Here is a 15,257-nt window from a genome sequence, read left to right on the forward strand (position 1 = left end):
ATTAATGCAATTGAATTGTAATTTTAAATGTCAACAGAAAGGACAGAGAGATGATGGATTTAGCAAAAAAAAAATTTAACTATTACAGATGTTCAAAGATTTAAAGAACAACATGAATATAATAAAAATATATCCCCCAAAAGAATCAAATGGAAATTCTAGAGATGATATATACACTATCTGAAATAAAAACTCACTGTATAGGCTTAACCAAGATTAAACATATTAGAACAAAAGATAATTGGACTTCAGGGCACAGAACAATAGAAAATCCCAATGGGAGAAGACAGAGAAAAAAGACTGAAAACAATGTGCAGCACCTGAACCTGGGGGACACGATCAAGCAGTTTAATGTATGTGTAGTTGAAGTCCCATAAGAGGAGAAGGGGACGGAAAAAAATCCTTGAAGAGGTAATGACCGGAAATTCACCAAATTTGATGAAAACTCATTCCACAGATTCACAAATCATTCAATAAATTCCAAGCAAAATATACACAAAGAAAACCAGAGCAAGGCAGGATATGATAAAGAGGGATGTGAATTTCACAGCTGCAGACTTGCCAGAAGCAATGCAAGCAACAATGCAACAGCGCCTTCAAATGAATGAAAGAGAAAACTGTCCATCTAGAATTTTAGATCCACTGAAAATACCCTTTACAAATTAAGGAGAAATAAACACTTTTCCAGACAAATAGAAGCTGAGAGGATTCCTCACCAGATGTGCACACACATGCACGCACTTACACAAACACACAAATACTAAGGGAAGCTCTTCAAGCTGAAGTACTAGGATACCAGCTAGAAACCTGGATCTACACTAATGAATAAAGAGTGCCTGAAATGGTAAATATGATTGAAGGTAAAAGACTTATTTTCTCTAATTCTTCATTTTCTTAACCAGGTTTTTAAAAAGGTTAAAATTTTAAAGTAAATAACACTACATGGTGGAGTTGATAACATGTAAAAGTAAAGTGTATTATAAAAGTAACACAAAAGGGGTGCCTGGGTGGCTCAGTGGGTTAAGGCTTCTGCCTTTGGCTCGGGTCATGATCCCAGGGTCCTGGGATCGAGCCCCATGTCAGGCTCTCTGCTCGGCAGGGAGCCTGCTTCCCCCCTCTCTCTCTGCCTGCCTCTCTGCCTACTTGTGATTTCTGTCAAATAAATAAAGTCTTAAAAAAAAAAAAAAACCAGAAAGGAGAAAATGAGAATATAGTATTGTGAGCTTCTTACTAATCAGAGAATTTGGCATAATCTTATTTGAAAGCAGACGATAATCAATTACTCCAGAAAAAACTTGGCAAACTATGGCCAGTGTGCCAAATATGGCCTACTGTTTTGGCAAATATACTTTTATTGGTACACAACCATACCCATTTATGAACTACACAGATAAGAATAGTTTAAGTAGTACATTTTATGTTATGTATATTTTACCAGAATAATAAAACACAAGGAACAGTTCTTAAAGAGAAAAGACTTCCTCATGTTATTACTCAACATAAAGGAATTATGAATATTCCCTTTAGAAAAAGTCACAGGATTAAAAAGGATACATAATGCAAGCACTAATCATTAGTGCTTCTCCCACTAATTGGGAGAAGCACTACTCTTCTCCCACTAACAAGTACACACACACAAAAAAAATCAGTAGGGATAGAAAAGACTTGAATAACATTATCAACCAGCCTGATCTGACAGTTATAAAACATTCAACCAACCAATAACAATACACATTCTTTCAAGAGCACATGAAATATTCACCAAAAGAGAGGCACTTAGGTGGCTCAGTCCACTAAGCATTTGCCTTCAGCTCAGGTCATGATCTCAGGGTCCTGCGATCAAGTCCTGTGTCTCTCTTAGGCTCCCTGCTTAGCAGAGAGTCTGCTTCTCACTCTACCTCTGCCCCTCCCCCCGTTCTGTGTGCATGCTCTCTCTCAAATAAATAAAATCTTTTAAAAAAGAAGAAAGAAAAAAAAATAAATATTCACCAAGATAGATAATAGACTTGGCTAAAAAGCAAGTCTTTTTAAAGAAACTTTTTTTTTTTCAAAGATTTTATTTATTTATTTGACAGAATCACAAGTAGGCAGAGAAGCAGGCAGAGAGAGAGAGAGGAGGGAGCAGGCTCCCTGCCGAGTGGAGAGCCCGATGCGGGGCTTGATCCCAGGACCCTGGGATCATGACCTGAGCCTAAGGCAGAGGCTTTAACCCACTGAGCCACCCAGGCACCCCTAAAGAAACTCTTAATCTCACAAACAAACTGAGGGGTGCTGGGGGGGATGGGGGTAGGGATAGGGTGGCTGGGTTATGGACATTGGGGAGGGTATGTGCTATGGTGAGTGCCATGTATTGTGTAAGTCTGATGATTCACAGACCTGTACCCCTGGAGCAAATAATACATCGTATGTTAATTTTTAAAAAGGATATTTATATTTAAAAGGATATATGTAGATTTAAAAGGCTAAAAGCCTTACAGAAAATGTTCTCTGACCACAACTAAATTATAGTTGAAATCACTAAAAGAAAGATATTTGGAAAATTTTCAAAAACTTGGAAATTAAACCACAGTTGTAAGTCCTACCCATGTGGTTTATGCCCATACCCATGGATCAAGGAAGACCTCACAAAAGGAATTTTTAAATATGAATAAGGGTGAAAACACTGCATGTCAGAATTTGTGGGATGAAGCTATAACAATGCTTAGAGGAAAACTTATAGCTTTATATGCTTATATTAGAAAAGAAGAAAGGCCAATAATCAATTGTCTAAGTTTCCATATTAAGCAGCTAGAAAAAAACATATCAAAGCCAAAGTAAGTAGGATGAAGGAAATAATAAAGTTAACAGCAAAAGCCAATGAAATAGAAAATGAAGTAACATGAGAAGGAAATCAATGAAGTCAAAACCTGGTTCTCTGAGAAGACCAATAACGTTGAAAATCTAGCTAAATTGATGAGAGAGAGAAGGAATAAGGAGGAGGAGGAGGAGGAGGAGGAGTGAGAAGAAGAGAGGCAGGACACCACAAATGAAAGAGAGGGCATTAATAAGGAGGAATGTAATAATAAAGGAATATCATGAGCAACTCTTTGACAACAAATTTGACAACTCAGATGAAAAGGACGAGTTCCCTGAGGGACAAAAATTACCAAACCACTGTGGTGTAAGTGTCCCAGACAGCCCCCTGGTTCCGTGATTTGCAGTAACAGTTGTACTAATGACTAAGATCTCAAAACAGCACAGGAAAAAGGCATATCAGGGTAGAGTCTGGAGCAAAGCAGGTACAAACTTTCAGGAGCCCCATTCCAGTGAAATCATACAGGACATGCCTATCCTGCAACAGTGAATTGTGACAACAAATGTGAATTTTCATCCACGAGGTAAGCTCATCTGTGCTCAAGGTTTTTTTGGTGCTGGTCATGCAGGCACCACCTGCCCAGTGCGTGCCAGAACTCCGGACTCCCAATAAGAAAACACAAGTTCAGAGTGTTTGGTGGGGAACCTTCTCCAGAACCAAGTTTCCAGGTACCAGTCAAGGGCCAACTTTGTATGCAGGCCTTTCCGAGGACAGCATTCACAGACCTCTCTGTTAACTATTTCTTCTGCACACCAACATGGGAAGAAATAGAGTGAACTGCCCTATCAATAATACTGAACTTCTTATTAAAAATCTTCCCACGAAGAAAAAGCAGATAGCTTTACAGCAAATTCTATCTAATATTTAATAAAGAAATAATAACAACTCTACACAATACTCTTCTGGGAGCGGGGAACATACTCTAACTCATCTTATGAAGTCAGTATTACTCTGATATGAAAACCAGACCAAAAGAACACAAAGAAAAAACAAATGAAACCTACAGATCAGTATTCCTAATCAATGCAAAATCCTTAACATAGCATTAACAAATTACATCCAGCCATCTATTAAAAAGATAATAAATATTTCAAGATGCAGTGTTATTTTAAATTTGTAAATCAATTAATGTAATTAATTGGTTAATAACATATTAATGGAATAAAGAAAAATGATTCTCATCAAATACAGAAAAACCATTTCACAAAATTTAATACCCATTCATGATTAAAAATTCAGCAAACTAGGAACAGAAGGAAACTTAATCTGATAAAAAACACATACAAACAATGTATAACTAACATCCTATGAAATGGTTAAAGACTAAAAATTCTCCCTCTGAGATGGAGGAACAAGACAAGCAAGTCTACTGTCAAACCTTTCATTCAACACTGTACTCGAGAGTCTTAGCTACTGTGATAAATTGAGAAAAAAGTAAAATTCATACAAAGCAGAAGGAAATAAAACTTCCTGAAATTCACAGATGACATAATATACACAAAAAACCCCAATAATTAGAAGGAAAAAAACCCTACCATTACAATTAATTTTAAAAGGAAATAGGATATAATGTCAATGTATAAAAATCAAATTTTACTCCATGTACTAGCAAGAAACAATTAAAAAAAATTAACTTTTAAAATACTATTTATAATAGGATTCTAAAATATGAAATATTCAGGGATAAATTTCACAAAACACTTTAAAGACTTACACAATGAAAATTACAAAACATTTCTGAGAAAGACATAAAGAATGTCTAAATAAATGTAAAGATATACCACATTCACAAATTGAAGGACTCAGTACTGTTGAGATGTCAGTTCTTCACAAATTAATCCCACAGTCTTAGGTGTTTTTTTTTTAAGAAACTAACAAACTGATTCTAAAAATTATCTGGAAATGCAAAGGGCATAGAATAGCCAAAACATCTTGAAAAAGAAAAAGAAAATCAAGGATTTGCACTACCACATTTTAAGAACTCTTACAAAGCTACAGTAATAAACAAGTGTTGTGTATTGACTTAATGATAAACATATAATCAATGGAACATAATAAAGAATTCAGAAATATATCCACACATATATTAGATCAACTAATTTTCAAAGAATGTACCAAAGTACAATGAGAGAAAAAAATCTTTTCAAGAAATGTGTGTATAAGGAACAACTGAAAATCCATGTCCAAAAAATGACCCTCAATCCTTCTATCATACTGTACACAAAAATAAACTGAAAATGTATCACAAACTACATACTTATACTAATTTTTTTTTAAAGTTGGGACCCTGAAAATAGAAAGCAGAGAGAAAATCATCAGTGATGGTCCTAATTTCTTTTAAGTTTCATACCCTCCAAACACTTGAATTTTACCTGAAGCTTCTTGTCTTCCTCAAACTTCTGATCACATAATTCATTGTAACGTTCTTGTAACTTAGTATGAGTTTCTTTAAGTGATGATAACTCATTTTTTATTTCATTAATTTCTCCATTAAGTTCTTCAACCTAATACAAAATTTAACCAAAATGAATAGTTATATAAATGTGTATGAGGACGCCTCAGTGGCTCAGTCAGTTGAGCATCAGACTCTTGGTTTCAGCTCAGGTTGTGTCTCAGGGTCCTGAGATGGAGCCCTGGGGTAGGCTCTGCTCTCAGCAGGGAGTCCACTTGAGATTCTCTCCCTCTGTCCCCCTGACCACCCTGCTCGCAAACATTCTCATGAATAAATAAATAAATAAATAGATAGATCTGTTTTGTATGATGACATTTTATTAACACAAATGTTTGGAAATAGCAAAAAAATTAAAATTATCCCAAAGTAATTAATAATATTGAGAGCTACCATTCATTGAATTGTGCTGCGTACTTAAATACAATTTCATACTCATAAAAATCCCCAATTTACAGATGAGAAATATGAGGCTCCCAGATGTTTAAGTAATTTGCCAAGATCAGGTGGATATAGTCAGGCAGGATCCAAATCCAAAGCTAAATATAGGGGTTGTATTCTTAATTACTACATTTAACAATCTCTTCTTACAAATGAAAAATTATTTTTTTTAATTCTCTAAAAGTTACACCTTCATTACTTTCTTCAAAGTTTTATTTTCTTGTTGCAAATCAGACATACAGATTTTATCTCAACTGAGTGACCAGTACTAAGCACTACGTAGTGCAAAAATAACTGACACTTGAGCCTGATATTTACATCCAGACACAGGGCTTTCACTGGCTGTTTAAAATCTCTTTCATGGGAACCTCAAATATAAGACAAAGTAATTGCCACTAAGTCCCTGTGGAGGCTAGCAGACAAGAACTCCCCTATTACTTCCTGTCATCTCATCTATTCTTAACCTTTTGTTTTTTTTTAAGATTTTATTTACTTATTTGACAGACAGAGATCACAAGCAGGCAGAGAGGCAGGCAGAAAGATAGGGGGAAGAAGGCTCCCCGCTGAGCAGAGCCCGATGCAGGGCTCAATCCCAGGACCCTGGGATCATGACCTGAGCCAAAGGCAGAGGCTTTCACCCACTGAGCCACCCAGGCACCCCTATTCTTAACCTTTTAAAGATCTATCTGTGCAAGGTGCTTTTTTTTCCAAGGCTCAACTTTCCATGAGTTTTTTTTTATCCCATCCTTTCCTATTCCCCTCAAAGCTTAGTTCTGGCACTAATCTCTTCCCTGTTGCTTATTCACAATTCTTCCCACCATACCAGCATGTTCTCTTCCGCCTTACAAACAGAACTAGAACAAAACTAAGCCTTAACAAAAGGAACAAATATGCTCTTCTTACAGTCTTAACTCATTTCTCTCCTTGACCCAATTACTCTCAATCTCTCTTTTTAAGATATTTTATTTACTTGAGAGAAAGAGAGAATGAGAGAGTGAGCATGGGGGGGAAGTGTCAGAGGGAGAACAGACTCCCCTATGAGCAGGGAGCCCATCATGGGACTTGATCCTGAGACTCCAGGATCATGACCTGAGCCAAAGGCAGTTGCTTAACCAAATGAGCCACCCAGATACCCGTCTCTCTCCCTTTAAAAGAAAAAAGATCTACTTCTTTTAGAGAGAGGAGAGAATGTGCATGGGTTGGGAGAGGGGCAGGAGGAGAGAATCTTCAAGTAGAATCCCTGCTGAGTGTGTTGTATGATGTGGGGCCGGATCTCACGACTCTGAGATCATGAACTGAGAGGAAGCCAAGAGCTGGACACTTAATGAATTGAGCCACTTCTTTAATATAAAAGTCGACACTTGGCTACTTCCAAATTCTAACTTCCCAACCCTCCTTAACAACCTGACTCCTGCCCTCACTATTCTACAGATCTCCACCCCCACACACACAGATACCACCTGCAAATTAGCCAAAAAGGCTTTTTCCCAAGTTTCATACCAGTTAACAGCTCTGCAGCACGACTGTGTTGACTGCTTGTTCTTGGAACAGCCTCTTTTCTTTGTTTTCATGGCATTCCTCTTCCTATATCCTCCTACCTTTCTCCCTGTTCTTACCAGGTTCCTCCTCCCACCCTGTCCCCACACACACACCCCCTACTGTTTCTTCTTGAACCTTCTTCTCTAGTCCTCTACTCCTTCAGTAGATGATTATAATATACCTTGAAATTTTATCTTTATGCTAATAAACCTTAAATCTGTATCTCATCTCTCAACTTCCCTCCTAAGATAAGATTCACATTTCCAAATGCATGGTACGCATTTCAGGCTAGATGTCCTGCAGACACTATACATTTACCAGCTTCCAAATTAAAGTCATTCTTTTCATCTACCAAATCTGCTTCTCCTTTTACATTTCTTATGTGAATTAATGACATTATCATTCTACTTGTTACACGAATCTCTAATATTTATTATATATAAAATACCACTATCCTGCCAATTCTACTTTTAAATGTTTTTTGCATCTATTCCTCTTCTCTGTTCTCACTACCGTTACCCTAATTCACACCCTCATGGAGTCAATGTTGCATTCTTTACAGTATTCTTGCTGCTCCTTCTCCACAAAGCTGTCCTCCATACTGCTGCAAGAGTTATTTTTCTAGGGGCGCCTGGGTGGCTCAATGGGTTAAAGCCTCTGACTTCAGCTCAGGTCATGATCTCGGGGTCCTGGGATCGAGCCCCACATCTGGCTCTCTGCTCAGTGGGGAGACTGCTTCCCCACCCCCGCACCCCGCCTACCTCTCTGCCTACTTATGATCTCTGTCTGTCAAATAAATAAATAAAGTCTTTAAAAAAAAAAAAAAGAGAGAGTTATTTTTCTAAAACTCAGATCTGACTATGTCACTTCTCTGCTTTAATATTTCCAGTGACTTTCCATTACTTATAAAGTAAAATTCAAATTCCTTAATAAGGAGCCTCTTGGAAAATGATCTCAACCCGTTTTCCAATGTCACATTCCACATATCCTATGCTTTATTCAAATCAGACTGCTCATCACTCTTGAAAATACAGTTTCATGCCTCCAGGATTTTTCCTTTACCAAATGGAATGCCAACAAGATGGAAAGAGAAGTGTAGGAAATGGGCACACATTGTTGGTGAAACCTTATTTACATGTTCAAGGCCAAACTAGGATCATTTTTTCTCTAAAATTTTCTCCAACATAGCTAAATAGATATGATTTATTTTGTTCTTTCATGGTAATTTGTTAATACTATCAAAACCACTCCATGCTATTGTGGTCAATTTCATAGTTATCTGTCCATTTGAATGTGAGCTCTTTATTGAGCTTTGTATCTTGGGCATCTCTGAAAATCCAGTACCTAGAATAGTGCCTAATAAACAGTAGATGCTCAACAAATGATATAAATTGAGTTCCTTTTGTGACCTGTGCTTTCCTCTAAATAATTTCTGAATATCCTCATTTATTGTCTTTTTGTCTCTATATATCCATTAGCTATATTCCTAGTCAAATGAAAACAGATACACATTACACTGTTCTTTGTAATATTTCGATGAATTTTAACTATACTGTCTAAACATATTCACAAAATTTTACTTGTATAATATCTCTTTCACTGTTTTCTGAGAAAATAGCAGTTTGTATGATTCCATCTTATTTTTATCTGTATCTTTTTAAGTTTTTAAAAACCCATCTTGATCCAATCTTAGTAGCAATACCTTCACTATTCTTCACTCAAGAATGGTGAAAAACTTACATAGCGATAGAAACACAATTAAAGAGCAGATCTAACCTCCCATTCAAGAAAACTCATAAATAGAACCATAGCAGCTTTTTCTTTAAAAAAGAAAAAATTATTTATTTGAGAGAAAGCATGTGCATGAGAGGGCGAGCACGAGCAGTGGGGGGAGGAAGGAGGGGAGAGCGAGAAGCAGACTCCCCTTTGAGCAGGAAGCCTGTTGCGGGGCTCAATCCCAGTACCCCGGGATCATGACCTGAGCTGAAGGCAGACGCTTGACTGACTGAGCCACTCAGGCGCCCTCAGCTTTTTCTTAACTATGTTCTGTTTAGTACTAAAGCATATAGAAGTGAAATGATTGTAGAAGCTCAAAAATCCTATTTCACACAAATTTACAGAAATTTGTATGATACAACTTTATAGACTGAAGCCTCACCAGTGAAACTGAAAGGTTATTTTTCTTAATTCAGTGCATTTTTCCTTGTGGGAGGGGCAGGGTTATGGTTTCAGGGAAAATGAATGTTTAATTTCTGAGTGCAACTAATCTCTCTTTTTTTTTGGCATGGTTCACATGTTTCAGTATATCCTCTTTTCATTTTACAGTTCTCCGTATCCTGACAGTACCATTTCCATGATTTTTAAACATCAGGAATGAGAAGGAAGTGTTAGGATGCAATGTGAATTTGCTGAAGTTAGAATGAATATTACTACTCTTGTTGCTTAATAGTGAACTATAGAGAGTAAGCATTTTTCAGTATTCTAATACAGCTAACTATAAAATGCTTTTTGAGATATGGATAAATCTTATTAAATTCATCAGTGAAGACTTGATCTGTCCAAAATACAAATTAAGGGAACATGTTAGCTTGGGAATGAAGTGAAAACTCAAGAGTTACTTGTGTAATAATTTATATCAAAATTGTCTACAAGAAAATGCTTATCAAACTGGTATTTAGATACATATTAGTATAAAATATATTATTAAGTAATACAAAAATATGGCATAATTAGTATAAAGGTCCAGAATATAATCTTTCTATCCCAAAATACAGTTTTCATAAACTCATAGTGACCTTCTACCGTGTTCATTCTTTTTAAAGAATCAAAAAGAAATAAAAATACATATTAAAATAGAATAATCAATTTTGGGGCCTACCAATTTTTAAAATGAAACTTTATATTTTACAACTTTAATTTATACCATCCATTTCATACTTTTATTATCTACTTTACTAAAATGAAAATTTAGTGTAAAATAAATGGATGTGGTTTAAGGAAACAGCTATGTTTATAACATATCAGCTCTTCATGATAAAATGTTAATACTACAGAATTCCACCACCATACACATGTTCTAAACATGGCTTTAGTACATCTCAACAAAACTGCTGAGGAAAGCTAAACAAATCAGCTAATAGTACCTATATAATTATTTTAATCATTTTCTAAAGTACTATGCAGTTGTTTTATGAAAAGGCAAATTAATTTTTCTTTGTCATATATGGGAAGTCATTCAAATTATATATATCAATATTTATATTAATATAAATATACACACATATATATGTGTGATTTTTCATGCATGAAAGCATTATAGGCAATTTTATTAAATTTAGCTTTTCAACAGCATTTACTTTTTGGAAATACAATTGCAAGAAGAATGTGTGTCTGACTCTATTCCTTTATTATTTTTGCAATATTTTCTTAGCATTTAATAGTTATTTTAAATGTCTACAACTACTTAAAATATTTTAATATTTTACTATTTTATAAACCTACATGCTTTTTCCAAGTTCCCAGTGCTTTCTCATGCTCATTTTGAAGATTAAGGAACTTTTCTTCATTTTCTTTTACCTTCTCCCTTTGCAGCTCATTATCTCTTTCAAGGGTCTGCAATAAAATTAATTATCCAAAAAATAATCAATACCACATTAATGAATTTTGATGTGTTTTATGTTGCTTGGACCTTTGCTTCTAACATGCTGAAAGTGCCATACAGATCAGTGATAATGTGCTATCTCAACAATAATTTTCATAAATTAACAGAAAGGTGCTTATAGTTTAGTTAACAGGAAATAGGGGGAGGTTATGAAAAAGAAATGGCTATAAAAGGGTATAAAAACATTGCCATTATTCAGTTTCACTGCATAAGTTTTAATGTACTGAAAAAGTAATATAAAGTACAGCACTGAAAAATATGAAATGTAGCATAATCCAGCCTAACTCTACTACAAAATTTTAACTACCACAAAACATTTTTTCTGTATCTGTTTATTTTAGAAATTAACTGGCTAGAAACCCCTTAAATATAATTTTAATTTTTTAAATTTCAAATTAACACTTTTTTAGTACAGGTTCAGTATTTACCATATTAAATTATTACTTCATAAATTAACATAATATAATCACAACTATACAACCCTCTCCCCCCAAAAAACCTTTAAGAGTAAAAATACTATTTTCTAAGACAAGGGTTTTAAAACTCTTAAATTACTGTCACCAATATTATTAGGTTTCTTCAGTGTCTGTTGATAATCCAAGTAAACTTCCATAAAAAGATAAATAGTTAAGAACTCTACCCACATGTCTAGTACATCTGGAATTTTTAAAGTTCATTTGTTTATATTATTAAAGTTATTTACATTCAGAGTAAACATTTCAAGCCACACAAAGGACAGAGAAACCAAGGTAACAGTTCTCCTCCCCCAGAGGTAACCACTCTAGCAGATTCTTGCATAGCCTTCCAGAAATTGACTCTATCTTTTTTAATGCAGATGAGACCATACCATATATATCGTGTTCCTCTGCAATCTGTTTTTTCTTTAAAAAAAAAAAAAAAGTATTTCTTGCTTACTCTCCATACCATTAAGTACAGATCTATCTCATTTTAAAGGCCTCATAGTATTCCATCTATTTAAAGAGTTTTCTATTATATCTAGAATACCAATACACAATGACATAATTATGGAAAATTATGGAAAAATCTAATAAAAAGCATTTTACAGTTTTAACATTAAAATTCTCCTCCAGCACATAAAGAACATTATTGTGCTTTGATAGCCTTCAGTGAATACCTATTTTGACTGGCTTTACTTCAAGATAATGTAACTCTTTATAGAAGTCATGTGTTTTTAATTTATAGGCAAATAATAGAGCAGTTTCTAAATATTTACAATGTGTTTATTTAATAGTGGCTTACTATTTTAATATTCTAACTAATATAGTATCTATTTATACTGATAACACCATATTTTGGAAGAGACATAAATCAAAGTTTAGAGATGTGAGAAAATATACTACAGCACCTAGGTAGTAATAATAAATGACCAAGAGCTGTATATTCTTAAAACAGTGTATCAGATATCAGTTGTTTCCTATCCCTACCCATAGCCTCATCTAAAAGAAACTGCCTATATCAGATACTCTGTTTCCACATTTTGGACATTTTCCAACCTTCCATTACAATTTGGACCTATTGATCTTTCAGTCTGCTACACTGATGGAGTGACCTCTGAGGATTTCCTTCTCTCTTCTGGGGTTGGTTCTTGGTTCCTAGATCCTATTGTTTCCTCTTACCTGGTTTATTCCCTTGTCTTGGTAAAGTAAACCTTCCTTTACTTCTTGATAAAGGAGGCACAGGTGGCACATTTTTTGAGGTCCTGCATGCCTGAAAATACCTTTTTTCTACCAACACATAATGATTCATATAGCCAAATACGGTACAATTCTGCTTTAGAAATCAATTTCTCAGGGGCGCCTGGGTGCCTTGGTCCGTTGAGCTTTCAAATCTTGGTTTGGGCTCAGGTCATGATGTCAGGGTCATGAGACTGAGCCCCACATGAGGCTCCACACTCAGCAGGGAGTAACCTTGTATCTCTCCCTCTCCCTCTGGTCTCCCCCCCTTCTCTGTTTCTCAAATAAATAAACAAAATATATTTTTTTTTAAATCAATTTCTCTCCAAGCACTGAAGGCATGGTTCTATTATCTTCTGTCTTCCAGCACTACCCGCGAGAAGCCGGAAGTCATCATGTTGCCATTCTTCTTCTTAATCCTTTGTGTGTGACCTAATTCTTTTTTCCACAGTTTTAGAATCTTCTCTTTTAGTATAAAATTTCATAATGATATACATTGGTGTTGAGCAAAACAAACTCAAATTCTTCAGTTCTAGGTTACATTCCCATTACTTCTTTGGTCATCTCCTCTCCATTTTCCCTGTTCTCTCTGAAATTCACCAGATGTCTTAGAGCGAATCCCTAATATTCATTCCCTTCTGTTTTCCATCTTCTTGTCTTTTGGTTCTACCTTCTCAATATTATCTCAATATTACCCTCCAATTTTTCATTGTACTTTTTATGTCTGCTGAAATATTTATTTTAAAGGTTCTCTTTTATTCTTGAGTGTTTCTTTTTCTAAAGACTCCTAATTCTTGCTTTTGTGGATTAATAAATATATTTCTCTTAATGGAGTGTGTTCTCTTAGATTCTCTAATTTTTTTTTCATTATCCTGTTAGTTTTGTCTGATTTTCCTGGTAGAGACTTTGTTCAAGAGCCCAGTGATCCTTAACTACATGTTCATGTTAAAAATAAGTATTAAAAAGCTGGCTAAAAGTTTTGTCAAATGATGGGCTTTGCTGTAGGTTGATCTGGTTGAGCAGTTTCACTGGGAGCACTTAACTGGAACAGCCTGAGCAAGTCAGTTCCCGAAGAAAGGAATCTTCGTTCTCCTGTCTGGAAGCAGTAAGGCTGGCTGTCCTCTAAATCGGGAAACAGAGCGGGAGGTCTCAGATGTCAGTACTTAGACTTCCACCCTGTTTTCAATATAATTCTGTCAGTAACATATATTGGTAAACTGGCTCCAAACTTTCTTTTTATAGACTTTGCCAACTTGAAACATTCCAGCCACGGGCAATTTCAATCACAACCAGCTCACAGAATGACAACAGCTCTAACAAATAGCTCCCCTAGTATAAGCCGTCTCCATGACACTACTGAATTTCCCCACCTCAGCTGTCCCTCAAACTTTCCAACATAAATCTCCAATCTCCTGCCAAGTAGAAGACAGGCAGTGCCGTGTACGCAAGATAGGGAAGAGACTTTGAGGGAAGCTAGCTTCTCGCTTCTTCCACAGGTCTTCTAGCTCCTGGCTTCAGTCGCACATTAGCTTCTGAGGCACACCGCGCTTGCAGTTCCTGAGCATTCCCGCACCTCTGGCCTGGGTTTCTACTTTCATTTGCTAAGTGAGCTACTTATTTTCCATTTGGTTCCCACTTAAAACTTAATTTTTTTAAAAAAGATTTTATGTATTTATCAGAGTGAGCACAGGCAGACAGAGTGGCAGGCAAAGGCAGATGGAAAGGCAGGCTCCCGCTGAGCAAGGAGCCCGATGTGGGACTCGATCCCAGGACGCTGGGATCATGACCTGAGCCAAAGACAGTGCCTTAATCAACTGAGCCACCCAGGAGTCCCTAAAACTTAATTTTTATTATTTCTTCTCTTTACCTGTCCCTGTGGATTTATTAATGTCATTTTATTGCAATTTCAGAAGGAAATAGAAGTTAAGGTGTGGGTTCAATTCAATATGTTTAACCAGAAGCCCAGATCTGGCAACATCTGAACTTTGGAAGAGTCTGAAGGATTCATTTTTAATCATTCATTAATTTAATAAAACATAATGAGCTCCGACTATGTGCCAGATACTCTTTTAGGCTCTTAATGCTCATGCATTAAACTATTAATATTCTCAAGGAATTTAGACTCTCATAGAAAATTATTTGTATCTGCATGAAGAAACCCAAAAACCATCCTGAAAAAGTGGATATTGCAGCAAGTCAAAATAAAATCCTCTATTAATGTTTTAATATACCAAAAACTAAGTAATTTACCCTGGTTAATACTATGACTATCAGAGCAAACTAAGTAAATTATTCTTGTTAACACTATGACTACAGCAGCAGAACTACATTTACATTTAGACTAAACAATAATTAAATCATAGTAGAAAATACTCTCTGTCTTGGGAATTCAGGTTTCTATTCTTCAAACTGTACTGTCAAAAAAATAAGACAGATGACAGCATGATTGCAGAGCACTGAAAAAAAGTAGGCCATTATGAAGAGTAATGATCCCTTTTAATATAGGTGGAATTAGAGTGCTCCTCAAGAAAAACACTTGAGATATCTATTCGGCATAATCCTCAGCAACAGTTCAACATTAATATTTGTTATACTATATATCAGTGGTTCTCCAACACC

General features: G+C 35.6%; 1 protein-coding gene across 6 annotated transcripts in view; it reads right to left on the bottom strand.

The window, feature by feature from the left end:
- Positions 1-15,257, bottom strand: part of CCDC73 (coiled-coil domain containing 73) — a 139,180-nt gene that overhangs the window by 13,074 nt on the left and 110,849 nt on the right. For all 6 annotated transcript variants that reach the window (XM_032357595.1, XM_032357594.1, XM_032357592.1 and 3 more), the window contains 2 exons: positions 10,785-10,895; positions 5,227-5,358 (listed from right to left, as the gene is read on the bottom strand). In XM_032357595.1, the coding sequence (XP_032213486.1) occupies positions 5,227-5,358; positions 10,785-10,895 (243 nt within the window). The remainder of the gene's footprint in view (positions 1-5,226; positions 5,359-10,784; positions 10,896-15,257) is intronic.

This window comes from Mustela erminea, chromosome 9 (assembly GCF_009829155.1).
Source record: "Mustela erminea isolate mMusErm1 chromosome 9, mMusErm1.Pri, whole genome shotgun sequence".
NCBI classification, from domain to species: Eukaryota; Metazoa; Chordata; class Mammalia; order Carnivora; family Mustelidae; genus Mustela; species Mustela erminea.